At 37.2% G+C, this 15,037-nt stretch overlaps 1 protein-coding gene across 5 annotated transcripts in view; it reads left to right on the forward strand.

Annotated features, from left to right (window-relative positions):
- Positions 1 to 15,037, forward strand: part of CPED1 (cadherin like and PC-esterase domain containing 1) — a 324,686-nt gene that overhangs the window by 66,467 nt on the left and 243,182 nt on the right. For 4 of the 5 annotated variants that reach the window (XR_003034399.2, XM_005205664.5, XM_015470366.3 and 1 more), the window contains one exon: positions 11,649 to 11,755. Coding sequence is in view for 4 of the 5 variants with exons in the window: in XM_005205664.5 (XP_005205721.1) it covers positions 11,649 to 11,755 (107 nt within the window). In the remaining variant the exon portion in view is untranslated. Of the gene's footprint in view, positions 1 to 11,436; positions 11,480 to 11,648; positions 11,756 to 15,037 lie in introns of those variants that run through there. The other variant, XM_059885928.1, reaches the window with a different exon arrangement.

Below are 15,037 nucleotides of genomic sequence, written 5' to 3' on the forward strand. Positions count from 1 at the left end.
TAATAAAACAGGAAGAAGGAATAATATTTGGTTAAATGAAGTGGCACCTCAGTAATGATACACTAAAACCTCCTGCACCGTACTGTGGAATTCGGTGTAAGGAGTGTCTATCAGAAACTCATGTCAAGTACTCAAGTAATAAAAGAACCCAGTTTAAAGTGTCACTCTCATAACAAGGATTATGACCAGGACATCATAGCCAGGCATCAGAATATCTTAATATTGACACTAAACATGGTTTATGTAATGCAAGGTTATTTATGTAAAACTCTAAAATTGGTGTGGCTGGAGAGAGAGCATTATGAAGGTAAGACCTTTCTAGGAACTACAGGGCAGAGGTGTAGGTGTATATGTGTTTCTCAGACTCATTTGTGTGTATGATCACCTGGGGACATTGTTATTCACAAACTTGATTTGGTGAGGTCTAACTTGAGGACTGAAATTTTTCATTTCTAACACGCTTTCAGTATATGAAAATGTTACAGATCCAGGGGCTTCCCTGGTGGCTCAGCTGTAAAGAATCCGGCTGCAATGCAAAAGCCTCAGGAGAAACGGGTTCCATCCCTAGGCCGGGAAGTTCCCCTGGAGGGCATGGCAACCCACTCCAGTATTCTAGCCTGGAGAACCCCATGGACAGTGGAGCCTGGTGGGCTACAGTCCATGGGATCGCAAAGAGTTGGACACGACTGAAGAGACTTAGCGAGCACGCACATACACATACACACACACACACACAAATTGAGGACTAAAATCTTTCATTTCTAACAGGCTTTCAGTATATGAAAATGTTACAGATCCAAAGACCATTTTTGAGTAGAAAGACCTCCATATTTAACTGTAATGTAAGATACAATCTACCTGCAATGCAGTAGACTTGGGTTCTATTCCTGGATTGGGAAGATCCTCTGGAGGAGGAAATGGCAACCCACTCCAGTATTCTTGCCTGGAGAATCCCTTGAACAGAAGAGCCTGGTGGGCTACAGTCCATGGGGTCACAAAGAGTAGGGCATGATTTAGCGACTAAACCAAGATACAATAGAAGTAGTATGAATAAAAGAAATAAAACGTTCTGAGAGAATAGTAAAGGAAGTGACCCATCCTGAATGTGGGGATCAAGATGTCACAAGTGGAATACTAGGTATGTGACAATGATTTCTCCAGCAGATTTTGGAGGCAAGAGCATTCACCAGAATGAACTCTAGGCAAGGGCACACAGGTCTACAAGTGTATGGAGTCTCAGACACCAATAAGGGTCCATGTGGCTAAGAGGAAGTGGGGGTTGGGGTGCTGCTTTGAGGGAAAGGGCTAGAGGACTAGGTGGGAGCTGGTGTGAAGGATCTCCCTTGCCTTGCTAAAGAATTTGATCTGTATTGTGCTGGTGATGATAAGATCCTCTGTTTTCAGAGGATAATCATGGCCCTAGGGAAGGAAGATGGATTAGTGAAGGGAAAAGAATTAGAAGCAGGGCCAGTAATTAGGAGGCTTTGCAGAGATGTGAAATCTTAGAGTCTGTGATAGGATTTGAAAAAGTCAGGGAATATTTAAGAAATTCTAATTAGACTGAATGGGAATTGGAAATCGATGGCAAGTGGAATGGGAGACTAGTCCAAGTTGAAGATGACGTAATGCTTTCCAGCTTGAGGGAGAGAAGGTGGCTACACCTTTGATGGTAACAAAAGTGGAAGGACTGACAGGTTTTTTTGGCAGATTATAGGTTCTGATGCATTCAGCAGGGCATCTGTTGTAGGAAGTAACTGGAAATCTGAAACATAAGAAAAGTTGAGAAATGTAAATTTGAGAATCAGTGGCAGGGAAGCTATATAGCTAAAGCAATGAATGTAAATAAAAGCAACCAAGGAGTTTGGGTTTAGAGAAAAATGGTAACAAGTGAAAAGAAAGACTAAAAATTTGGGGAGCTGCATGTATTGAAAGTGAAGTCGCTCAGTCGTGTCCTACTCTTTGTGACCCGTGGACTGTAGCCCACCAAGCTCCTCCATCCATGGGATTCTCCAGGCAAAAATACTGGAGTGGGTTGCCATTTCCTTCTCCAACATGTATTGAGGAGGGTCTCAAACCTTGAACTTGATATGTTTCTCAGCCCTTTGTATTTTAAATACCATTTGAATTATTATCAGAGAATCCATCTTGGAGAGAGTACTTATTTTTCACTTTCTGCATTGTAGTGCAGATTGGTTTTGTAATACAACATTTTTAGTATAAAATTTGTGCTCAGTCGTGCTTGACTCTTTGTGACCCCATGGACTGCGGCCCACCAAGGCTCCTGTCTATGGGATTTCCCAGGCAAGAGTACTGGAGTGGGTTGCCATTTCCTCCTCTAGGGGATCTTCCCAATCCAGGGATCGAACCAGTGTCTCTTACATCTCCTGCACTGGCAGACATACTCTTTACCACTAGCACCACCTGGGCTACATATAAAATACTTAATGAGATATATAATTAATATGTGTCTAGCTACAGCCACATATACTTAACGGTCATCATCTTATTTTCTCTGGAGAATATATTTATTCTGACTTAAAAACAAAACAAAATAAAACAAAAAGCTAAAGTCCATACTTCATTCAGATTTTTAAACTTTTTTTACCTAATGTCCTTTTTCTGTTCCAAAATCCCATCCAAGATATATTGCATTTAGTCGTTCTGTTTCCTTAGGCTTCTCTTGGCTGTGACTGTTTCTCAGACTTTCTTTCTTTTTGATGACCTTGGCAGTTTTGAGAAGAATCAGTCAGATGTTTTCGATGTCCATCAATTGGGATATGCCTGGGTGTTTTTCTGATTAGTCTGGGGTTATGGTTTGGGGGAGTAAGACCACAAAGATAAAGCATCATTCCTCTCTTATCGTATCAAGGGAATGGTATGGACTGTACACATTACTTCTCACTGTCGATATGAACCTTAATCACCTAACTGGGGTAGTGTTTGTCAAGTTTTTTCCACTGCAAATTATTTTTTTATTCCCCCTTTCTATACGAGACTCTTTGGAAGGGTGTTCTTGTGCACAACTCAAGCTGAAGGACTAGAAAGTTGTGATCTACCTCCTTGAGTTTGTAGTAGCTATGGAAATTATTCGGTGTTTTTCCATGCCAAAGATTTGTCTCTTCCTCCTCATTTGTTTATTTATTCAATAATTTGTTTATATCCATATGGACTAGTGGATATTTATTTTATACTTTGGGTTATAATCCAATATTACTTTACTTATTTTTTTTCTAAAATTGTGCCAGTTTTGACCACTGGCTCCCATGCCTCTTTAATATACCTCCATCATTGCTTTTGTTTATTTATTTGCTTGTTTGGTTTTGAGCTTTTTTTCATTTTCTGGAACTATGGTGTCCTAGACTCATCTTGTATACTTAACTTCTCCGGCCCTTGAATCAGCCATGTCTCCGAAGACCCCTGGTTTCTTCTTATTGGAGAATGGTATTAGAAACTGATACCTGGGTGAGAGGTACAGTCTGATTTTTAAATTGCTGCGGAGTTCATTTCTTTTAAAGTTGCCTAAGTTGGTGAGAATTCCAGACTTTCAGAAATTTGGTAAAATGCAATAATAAGACTTTTCTCACAGGCAAACAATAGTCTTTAAAGCAGTAAAACTTTAAACACACAGACACACACATCTAACCAGTTATACTTCAATAGGAGACTGCAAAAGTGGCATGAATATCTTTATAAAAATAAAATCACTTAAAAAAACTTGTGGAAGGAAACTTCAGCAAGCCTTCTAAAGTAAACATTTCTCAGGCTTATTTCATATGAATAAACAAATCTATTTTTTTTCATGCTCTTCTTAATGAAAAGTTTCTTTAGAGCAGGTGTCTTTTAACTTTTGCAAAAGTTTAAAATGTTGCCTTTTTGAGCTAGTGAGTAGGTGAATAGAAGAATTTCAGGAGCTCAAAAAACTCTTCTCAGAAACAATCTCCAAACCTCTCTTAGGGCAGAAAGTGGATAGACATTAGGATGGGAAAATTTTATCTCTAGTGTGGATTTAGAACATCAAGGGAGAGAATGGTTTAGAATTTCTCTCTGGTGAAACACAAAAGTTTTCATCATCAACTCTTTAAAGGATAAGGAGCCAGAGGCATAACAAGCAAAAATCCATGACCAGACTCTTAGGGCAAGAAACCAGACTTAATTAGATTTTGAGACCATGTTATATAATACATTGAAAATCTCAAGTTTCAATATAATGATTGCTTTTAAAATAAATTCTGAAAATTGAAATATAAAATCCAATAAACATCTAGTAAGTGTCTACTATAATCAGTGTTAGATACAACAACTTGAATGTTTGTTGTCTTTAAAGTAAAGCCATGAATTATGAGAGCTGTGTTACTGTTCTGTAGATCCATCATATTAGGAATACAGTTAAGGGAACTAGTTAATGCAAGTTGACTCAGGAACGGCTGTTTCATACTCAAACAATCTTGTGGTAGAATCAAACATAGAGCCCAATTTATTATCAATAAGTTAATAAGTATTCATGAATATAAACTACTAATTCTGGTAAAGGAAGGATACAGAGAAAGGAAGACTTTTATGTGGTAAGAATCTTATTTACCATCTGAGCCACCCTGAGCGACTGAATATGAATAAGACTCTTAAGAAAAGGGTATAAAATTGGAACAGTGAATATATGAAATGTCCTCATGTTATGTTATAGAGGAATACATAATACATATAATATATAAATATAATACACAATAATATATAAATGAACATTATATATCATTTAATAATTGTTATATAATAAAGGAATATTATGTATTTTTAAATCATTGTTATATTATGAAGGAATGTTATCTATTATTTTAAAATTAAGCTTTTTTAGTATTTCACATGGAAATAACAGATTTTAGGGCATCATGCTTTTGTATTCTTAAGGAATATGATAGTATTAATAGAATAAATGAGACTTGGTTTTAAGGCTATGTATCTTAAGAGTTCCTAGACAAGTTTATTTTCCAAGTCATATTTTATAAGTCTTTTCTGCTTCAATATAGTGTATGTGTTCACAGAAAAGTTTCTAATAAGTAAAGCACTTGAAATTTTTTATTACTTTTCATAATTGATACTATAATTCTTTAAATGCAATGAATAGCTACCTTTGTTCTTCTTATGTACTTCTCTCCATCCTTACTAAGAAATGTATCTTTATATCCTTTTTTAAAAACTACTCTAATATTTTTCTTATTATTCATCCATTTTTAATTTTTACAAAAATATTTCAATATCCTAGGATATGAATTTTAGTTATTGATTTAACAACTGATCACATTCAGTTGGTCATTCATTTACATGTTTAGCAAACAGGTAGCAAATACTTGTTAACTTCCAGCCACTGTTATAGATACTAAGAATACAGCAGTGAATAAAATAGACCCAGTTCAACCCTCAAGAAGCTCACATTCAAATGGGGAGAGACAGACAATAAACAAATAGACAAGAAATATATAATATGTTGGATGATGATAGATATTATGGAGAAAAATAAAGCAGGAGTAGATTTGTCATTCCTTGAGAATAAACAGCACCTGTAGGAATGATGCTATCTCAGAGCTCTCTGTTGTTCTCTGGATTGAATTACTGATCCAGCAGACTTTATCAATGAGGAGGTCATTTGAGAGCCAGGAAACGATTGTTTGCTTTACATGGCAGCCTGCCTGTGAGAAACTGGAAATATTCTAAAGGCAGCCTCACTCCTTAGGGCAGATGCTTGATTAAAACAAAAATGAGAACAAAAACCTTCAAAAATAGCTCTTATTTTTATATTGAGACATTAGGTTGTTCCAGAGAACAGCTTAGAGAAGGATAAAAACTCAATCAGCGCCACCATATTATGTCTGAATGAATACATCTGGAACCTGATGTCGCCTTCTAAAATTATCTATGGAGTTTCATTGCTTCCAGAGTCAATGCTGTGGAGGCATGATAATGAACAATAGTGTTCCATAGTTTTGGGAAAGAATCCTGTAGATTTTTCATTTTTTTGTAATTTTGAGATGGAGAATGAACATCCACATCCTGTTTTCCTAGAACCATGTCCTGTGATCTCTCTTAGGGGCTTGGCCAGCCTGATCTCAGAGCTAGCCCTGCTCTGGTTTATTTGTGACAGAAAAGGGAAAGAAATTATTACAACCATCAAAACATCTGAGAAACTTCTAGAGATTTCTTTTCAAAAGTAGGTGGAAACCCAGTTAATATTTATCGTTCCCCAGTCCATTTGCAGTTGGGAGAGATCTTTTATACATTAGTATTTCTGTTACTTCAGTTATCACTGGTATCACTAATAATGTGTTAGGGTGCTATTGCTGGGTGAGGTTCTAGGAATAGCTGAGTTATAGTCTTTTTTTTCCTCCATGATCCCAAATGAAAAATACCAATATCTGAGAAAACACCAAAGCTAAATAGTTCCTCTTTGTTCCTCCTTTTGTAAAGTATATATAATAATTGTTTCTACTCCACAGTGTTGTTCGAAGTTCTGCATAAGTTAATACATAAAAGGCGTTAAAAGCTAGATATCTTTCTTGCCTTCCAGTTTTTTTTTTTTTGGAAACAATAATGATGTAATGATCACAAACATGGTTTCTGGAGCTAGACTTCCTATATTCAAATTCTCTTCCCACCCTGAACTAGATGGCTGACCTTGGGCAAGTTATTTAACCTTTCTATGCTTTGGCCACCTCATGCAAATTGTTGACTTATTGGAAAAGACTCTGATGCTGGGCAGGAAGAAAAGGGGACGACAGAGGATATGAGATGACTGGATGGCATCACCGACTCGATGGATGTGAGTTTGAGTGAACTCCGGGAGTTGGTGATGGATAAGGAGGCCTGGTGTGCTGCGATTCATGGGGTCGCAAAGAGTCGGACACAACTGAGTGAATGAACTGACTGACTGATGCTGAAAAAAGAAAAAATATATATACCTAGCAGGGTATTGTGTAGAATAAATTAATTAATGCAAATACTTGGAACAGTACCTGGTATACTATAAGTACTCAAGGACTATTTGCTGTTGATTCATTATCACTACTATTGCTGTTCTTCCTTATTTATGGTGTGGCCTTGGCGTTTGATTAGGCTGAGTCACATAAAAGTCATCTTTCCCTGTGCCAGGAAAACCTAAGAAGCCATCATCCAAATTGGCCAGGACCTGCTTTGCCCGTTTTTTCCTCAATCCAAATCTTTTTTTTTTTTTTAATTACTTTTTATCAGAGTATAGTTGCTTTACAATGCTGTGTTAGTTTCTGCATACAGCAACAATTCAAATCTGACTTCTCAGCTCTTAAACTAATGTCAACATTCGGGGGGCAGAAGAAACACATCAAGTAAGACCAACACCAAAAATACTTGCCTCAGTGTCTAGAAAGAGCCTATCTTGGGCCACTTATAACTGTGGCAACAGCCCAAGACACACTGAATGTGGAGAGAATCCAAAAAGAGTGTGAACAAGAAAGAAATGAAGGAAGGTCCACCTAGGAGTGGGACCTGGCCCACTTTAACAATCCAACTGAAAAGACATATGGGAAAAAGATGGCTTTGGGGCAGTCTTGATTTTTTTTTTTCCCCAGGCTTCTCAGAGAAAGAAGACTCTAAGAGGCCACACTTAAGCCCCTGCCAACTTTAGCATGAACAACCAAATGTCTTTGGAATTGAAGTGACCTTACTCAACCTTGTGGAAAAGCATGGCCAAAAATGGAAATCAAAGGGTATGTTCAGACATCCTTTAAAGACCAACTGAGCAAATAGCAACTTGCCTACAGTCATCTCAACAAAACCCATTTACTAATGAACAAGCCTAATTCATTCAAAGCTGGAACATCAACTTGCTCAAAGAACGATTCATGGAAAACTGACACACCAGTGTTTTACACCAGCCAGTTCTAAGGACTATTTGCTACTACTAAAGGCAAAAAGCCCAGGCAGAGGTGGGACCAGGCAGGACTACTATAGACAACCACAGAAAATGTGGGAAGCTGCCCTCAACTGTCAGTGGCTGCCTTGTGGGATATGAACCCAAAACGTCTATGTTTTCAAGTGAAAGCTGAAATCTGGATTTTTATGTGACTTGTGCTGAGACTTGCATTTTGGCAAGTGCTTAAAATTAAAACCAAAACAAACACGGTGCAGGCCAAACACACCCCATATGTGGCTGGTACTCCCCCTGTGCCTCTGCAGTCTCTGCTGTCCACGCGGGCATTGTCCACTAAACACTCATACTTCTAGTCTTGTTGGGGCATAGATTTGTATCCAAGATGCTCCAAGGCTGACTTCTAAATGTGATTTATTTCACTACTAAGTGTGATTTGCTGTCTGCCCAGTTTCTAGATTTCAGCATGGCTTTGGGGTATTTTTCTAAAACCAAGCTTGAATACATAGCACCACTCATGAAACAAATAATGCCTTTTCTTTAAAAAAGGGCTGTAGGAGTCAGGGAGAGGAGCAGACTTGACGAGAGTAAGAAATGAAGAGAAGGTGAACAGGTCTAATTTAACTAGAAAATTTAACTAGGAAATAGAGGTAGAGTAACAATAAAATAACAATAGGAATTTTGAGTGGAAACAATCAGCATTTTTTCAGATCATGGTGGCAAGAATTAGGCAAGAACCATATGAAGAGATCACTTAAAATTTTGAGTTATAGTTTCCTTCATTTTAAGAGGAAATTGATGTACTATAAAGTGGCTTTGAAATATTAACTTTTATTTTAAAATGCTAATTAAATATTTTTGAGAGATGAGGGGTAGTGTTATGAATGTCAAGAAATTGTGTGATGCTTCATGAATTAGCCTAAATTCCTTTTGATGTTTAGATCCCTTACAGATTGCTAAGGGCAGTGACTGTCTGCCCTTTTGTTTTGCTATTGACTTTCATATTTCTAGTAGTGTTTGGCTCAGAGGAGGTTCTTAGTAAATTGAATGCTTTGAATTATTTAAATGAGTCTCCAGTTTCAAACATTTATGACTTAAATATATATTTCTATCAACTCTAGAAATTGTGTGTATGCCTTGGGTAGTGAAGAGGGGCATGCTTCAGACTTAGAGGAATACAAAACATACTCTGATTTTAACACCCAAACAGTATAGTCCATAATATGAAATTCTCCCCTCTCTGCATATTCTTATCTTTTTAAAATATTTAGTTGTGTGTATTATGACAGCAGGTTTCTTCTAGTGTTTTAGTTTCTTGGGCTAGAAGTAATAGCAAATGAAAACAGTCTCTGTGTTTTCCCTGTTGAATCCATATTAAATGGTTTTGGCTTAAAATGCCAGATGCACGTTTAAAATAAAATATTGGGATCATCATAGAGTATTAGGTTTTGACTACGGGAATCTATTTGTAGTTTCCTTCAAAGTGAGGATGCATGAGACAGGGGAGTCCCTTGACATCTGAGGCCTGATGGCTATTACTGGATGAGATTTCTCCCAGCTCCCCATCACCAGCATCATTTCTCCTTGGTCTGTTGAACTACTGTGCTATCCTCCAGCATCTTGAGATGCATCAAGCAAGCAGAAAAGCTCTAGGATGAAAGCTCAGATGTTAACTTGAGTTCAGTTGTCTGGATCCTTTGGTTGGGCAGAGAGGTTTCCCATCTAGCAACAAGGCAACTATAGACCAAATAACTCAGACCGCACAGGACCTGTCAAATGGAAAAGGACTTGAGTAGTGAACCGGAGAAGGCAATGGCACCCCACTCCAGTACTCTTGCCTGGAAAATCCATGGGACTGAGGAGCCTGGTAAGCTGCAGTCCATGGGGTTGCAAAGAGTCAGACATGACTGAGCGACTTCACTTTCACTTTTCTCTTTCATTCACTGGAGAAAGAAATGGCTATCCACTCCAGTATTCTTGCCTGGAGAATCCCAGGGACGGTGGAGCCTGGTGGGCTGCCGTTGATGGGGTCGCACAGAGTCGGAGACGACTGAAGCGACTTAGCAGCAGCGGCAGCAGTGAACAATGAAATTTCATTCCTAATCATCATAGATCATTATTCCTCATCAACCTTTTTTTCCCCTGTATGGCTCTTCTTTGAAAGCATTAGGCTATCAAGTGAGAAATTCTAGGACATTTTTAAGATGGCCTTGAATATTTCCTAGCTTTTTGAAGCTACTAACAATGCAGGAAGTGACTTGTGAGGTCTGGCATAAATACTAACAAATACTAAATGTTACTTGAAGGATCATTTATCTTAGGATTGATCAACAAAAGATGCCATGTGTACAGAAATTGCCTCATTTTCTCAACTGGATTTCCATCTAAAATGGAGAAATTTCCCAAGTAGTACCAATTCTTTTGAGTATTACTTAAGGTTCTTTTTATGGGTTTTTTTGTGTTTTTTTTTTTTTTTGAGATAGATATTTCTATATTGTCTCTGAAGTAATGTGTTTACTACTCCTGTCATTAGCTACTTATTCATTCATTCATATAAAAAATGTTTCTAAGCATCAATTATATGCAGGGGTATGCTGACACAAATTTATGTAAATAGATCAAAAAAGAATAAGGGAAAATAAACCCATCTAGCCACATAAATGTTAATTTTTAAAAGTTTAAGCATTATGCAAGAATGTATTCTGCAGAGATTATTTTGGCAAGTAACTATGATTTACTGGCAAAGAACTTTGTTCTTGGTGAAATAGCTAAAATATCATTTGCTTTAGTCTATGTTATACTCTGTATTTTAAAGTCAGCTTTGCTGACTGTAACTAGAACATACATTTGTCTTTGAAAAAAACCTGTCTTAAATTTTTCATCGAATTTTATTTCCTACTTAGCCCAACTTTTTCTTTGTAAAAAAAAATCATCAAAGTATTTTTGGGGGCTTCCCTGATGACTCAGTGGTAAAGAATCTATCTGCTTCCAGTGCAGGAGACATAGGTTCAATCCCGGCTCTGGGAAGATTCCTCATACTGCAGAGCAACTAAGCTCATAAACCACAACTACTGAGCCTGTGCTCTAGAGCCTGGAAGCCACGACTGCTGAGCCCATGTGCTGCAACTACTGAAGCCCACATGCCCCAGAGCCTGTGCCCGACAAGAGAAGTCACAGCAATGAGAAGCCAGCACACTACGACTAGAGAGTAGCCCCCACTTGCTGCAACTAGAGAAAAGCTCACACAGCAATGAAGACCCAGCACAGCCAAAAATAAACTAAACAAATACATAAAATTATAAAAAAGTAGAAAACAATCTTTAAAAAAAATTTTTTTAAGACGTATGAAAATTAATGGTAATACAGAGGCCCAGAACAAAATATTCAGTGTTTTGGCTTCTTGTTATTTGATTTACAACTCCTTCATCTCTTAAAAATACTTTATAAGCTTCTTTCTTTCCAATTTCCAATTGAGACTTTATAAATTTATAAAATTAGTGACTTGAAACATTCTAATTTTGTCTTTTAGAGGAATTTCTTGATATAACTTCAGATCATTGGATTTTCCCTAAGATACAATATGAAAATGTAAGTTCTGCTTAATTAGAAAAGTTGAATTTTAGTTACTTTGAATATTGTCTTTTGAGTATATTCAGAATCATTGTTACTTGTGTTTACATTCTTTAATCTGAAGACATAAATGGTGCCTTTACAAATCTGATAAAGTGTTTGTTTTTCCATACTCTTTTGCTATTAGGTGATTTGGACTCTTGGGATCTGCTTATTTGCCTGTCTTCTAAGACACCTGGTGGAAAACCCTGCATATCAAAGGAAGACATGTGCCAGTTAAATTTACATCAAAAGGTAAACATTCTTTTTCAAAAAGTGAACAAATCTTATCAGATCTATAGGTATTTTTTTGAGTTTCCTATGACCATATTTACTTATTTTAAATTTAATGTTTTTCCTTTTTATTATTTATCACAGTATAATTGCTTTACAATGTTGTATTAAAATTTCTGCTGTATAGCAAAGTGAGTCAGATATATATATATATATATATATATATATATCACTTCTTTTTTTGATTCCCTTCCCATTTAGGTCACCCAGAGCATTCATAGAGTTCCCTGTGCTGTTTAGTAACTATCTATTTTATACACAGTCGTGTATTTATGTCACTCCCAACTCATCCCATTCTCCCTTTCCCCCTTGGTATCCATACTTTTGTTCTCCACATCTGTGTCTCTATTTCTGCTTGGCAAATACGTTCATCTATACAATATTGCTAGATTCCATGTATGTGCGTTAATATCCAATATTTGTTTTTCTCTTTCTGATTTAGTCCAGTGTGTATGGCAGTCCGTAGGTCCATCCATGTCTCTACAAATGACACAATTTTGTTCCTTTGTAATGGCTGAGTAATATTCCATTGTATATATGTACCACATCTTTATCCATTGCTCTGTTGATGGACATTTAGGTTGTTTCCATGTTCTGGCTATTGTAAATAGACCTATGGTTTTTTAACACCAGTATTTCCTGGTCCATAATGTTCAAAAAAAATGTCTTGAAAAATTGGAGCCATTGCATCTTTGAAAAAGTTTCAATGGCCATTCCTTCTACACTTCACCATAAAACGTTCACCATTTTGGGGCTTCCCAGGTGGTACTAGTAGTACTGCCTGACAATGCAGGAGATATAAGAGACATGGGTTTGATCCCTGGGTCAGGGACATTCCCTGGAGGACAGCATGACAACTCACTCCAGTATTCTTGTCTGGAAACTCCCATAGACAATGGAGCCTGATGGGCTATAGTCCATGGGGTCACAAAGAGTCAGATACAGCTGAAGTGACTTAGGACACATGCATACCTTCAACTTCAACTCCTGCCAATCAATATCCAATTTTACCCAGTAGGATGCAAGATTTGGCCTAAGAAATAGCCCATCAAGCTCCTCAGTCCATGGAATTTTCCAGGCAAGAGTACTGGAGTGGGTTGCCATTTCCTTCTCCAAAGAAATAAATAGCCTATGGATTTTTGTTTACCCTGGTCACTTGTTTATCCAAGTAGTAAAGATTTTATTTACTAATTCCTTGTTTTGATGTTTTCAAATTTAAGTTGAATTACAACAAAATTTATAGTTTTTAAATTAACTTTTAAAGTTGACATCCAATATTTACTACTGTGTATAAACTTTTATAAATACTTTAGAAAAACTAACAAAAGGCTTACAATGTGCTAGTCACTGTGCTGGAGAATTTACATCTTTATGGTCCCTTTAACAAACCTATGAGAAAAATGTCCAACCCAATAGATGTTTTTCAGTAGTAAAGAGAACTATAGGAGCTCCCCGATCACTCGGTGTTTCTGCAATTGAGAGTGGTGATCACTCCTTCCTCCTTCTGACCCCTCCCTTGGAGGACCACATTCTTTTGCTTTTTCTTGTACATCTTTGCATCTTTGGCTGTCCTTTCTGCGTTCTTCAGAGCCACTTTTCCTCTGTCCATTCTTCAAATGCCTCTGTTCCCCAACACCACCTCTAAAGTTTCAACTATCATTTGTAATCAGTGACTCCCAAATCTACATCTGAAGTTCCAAGCAGTTTCCCAGGCTTCAGGATTTCCTGAATAACTACTCTCTGAACAGCTCCACTTCAATATCGCACAAACACCTCAGATTCAATGAAGAGTAAATGGATTCACTGTCGTCTCTGATAAATTCACTTCTGTGCTGGCATTTAGAAGCTCTGCAAAACTGCCCTGCTGGTCATAAGTGTGGTTAACCACTCTGTCACTTCCTAAGACAGAAATTAGCCTTCACCTTTGAGCACTTTTTCTCCTATGTCATCTGCATTCTGTCAATCACGAATACTAAGGAATTTAACTTCTAAATAGTTCTCAAATATCATACCTACTTTCCATACTTACTACCTGTATTCTGATCAGTCACCCTGTGTAACCAGGACAATTGCCAAAATCTCTTCACTGATTTTTCAAAAGCAAGAATGTTTTGCCCCTGAAATCCATACTGCTCACAGTTACCAGAGTGAAAAATACAAATTGCTGACTTAAGCTGATTACTCCTGTCATTAAAATCTTGCACAGCTTCCCATTTTAGCTACAGGATAAAGTTGACAACATTTGCTGTGTACATCAGTCAGCCCGCAGCAGGAAGCAAATGCCATACTCAAGAATTTAACTGAAGAAAAACTAATGAAAGAGCTATTTACAGAGCTTTTGGCAGGAAAAGAGAAACAAAAAGATTTAGAGGCACTCAGCGACCAGCTACATTATAAGATTTTACCACCCTTGATCTGAAGAAGGGTATGTAGAAGAAATGATATAGCAGAACCTAGTAAGAGCCAGAGACAAGAAAGAAAGATCAGTGGGAAGGGGCTATATATGTCAAAGAATGTAACCATCACCAAATCATAGCCCTACAGAGGGAAGCCAAAAAGATAAGGAAGTATTCACCCTCTCTCTACTCCTACCTTGCAGTCTCTTCCGCAGCCTCCTACTGGTACCATTCTAAGTGCTTACTGTATTTGTTTGTATCCATTCTTTATATATGAAGAGACCAAAGCACAGAGAGGTTGAGAAAACTGCTTAAATCTTCCTTACTAATAAATGAAGCACCTAGGATTCAAACTCTGGCAGTCTTACTTTAAATTCTGTGTTCTTAACCATATCACTATAGAACCTTTCTAAATAAACATTTAGCCACTGTATTTAAACCCTAGTCTAATCAATATTCTTAAAGAATACATAAATTCTAAATGATCCATGTTAGATAACTGCCACTTTGGAGCATGAATAATCTGAAGTTTTGTGAATCATGACTTGTTTATGTAAACATAAATAATCAAAAAAGAAGTTGCTTCAGATTTGTATGGTACGTGTTAGGATTGTCAGTGACCTTACAATGAAGGTCACTGGCTCATGTTAGAATTACTCACCACTTCAGAGCTTTAGAATTTAAGTGCTTAATGAAAATGATCTTAAGATCTGTTATAGGTGATGAATGACCAGGAGTTTCTCTAGCCAGGAAAAGACTAAAAGGAACTTAAAACTGTATTGGTGGGTCATGTGATGCTAAAAGTGAAGCGAGGTCCACTCTTTGGGATGACACTAAGTCAGTGGGG

Source organism: Bos taurus, chromosome 4 (assembly GCF_002263795.3).
Source record: "Bos taurus isolate L1 Dominette 01449 registration number 42190680 breed Hereford chromosome 4, ARS-UCD2.0, whole genome shotgun sequence".
In the NCBI taxonomy this organism is placed as follows: Eukaryota; Metazoa; Chordata; class Mammalia; order Artiodactyla; family Bovidae; genus Bos; species Bos taurus.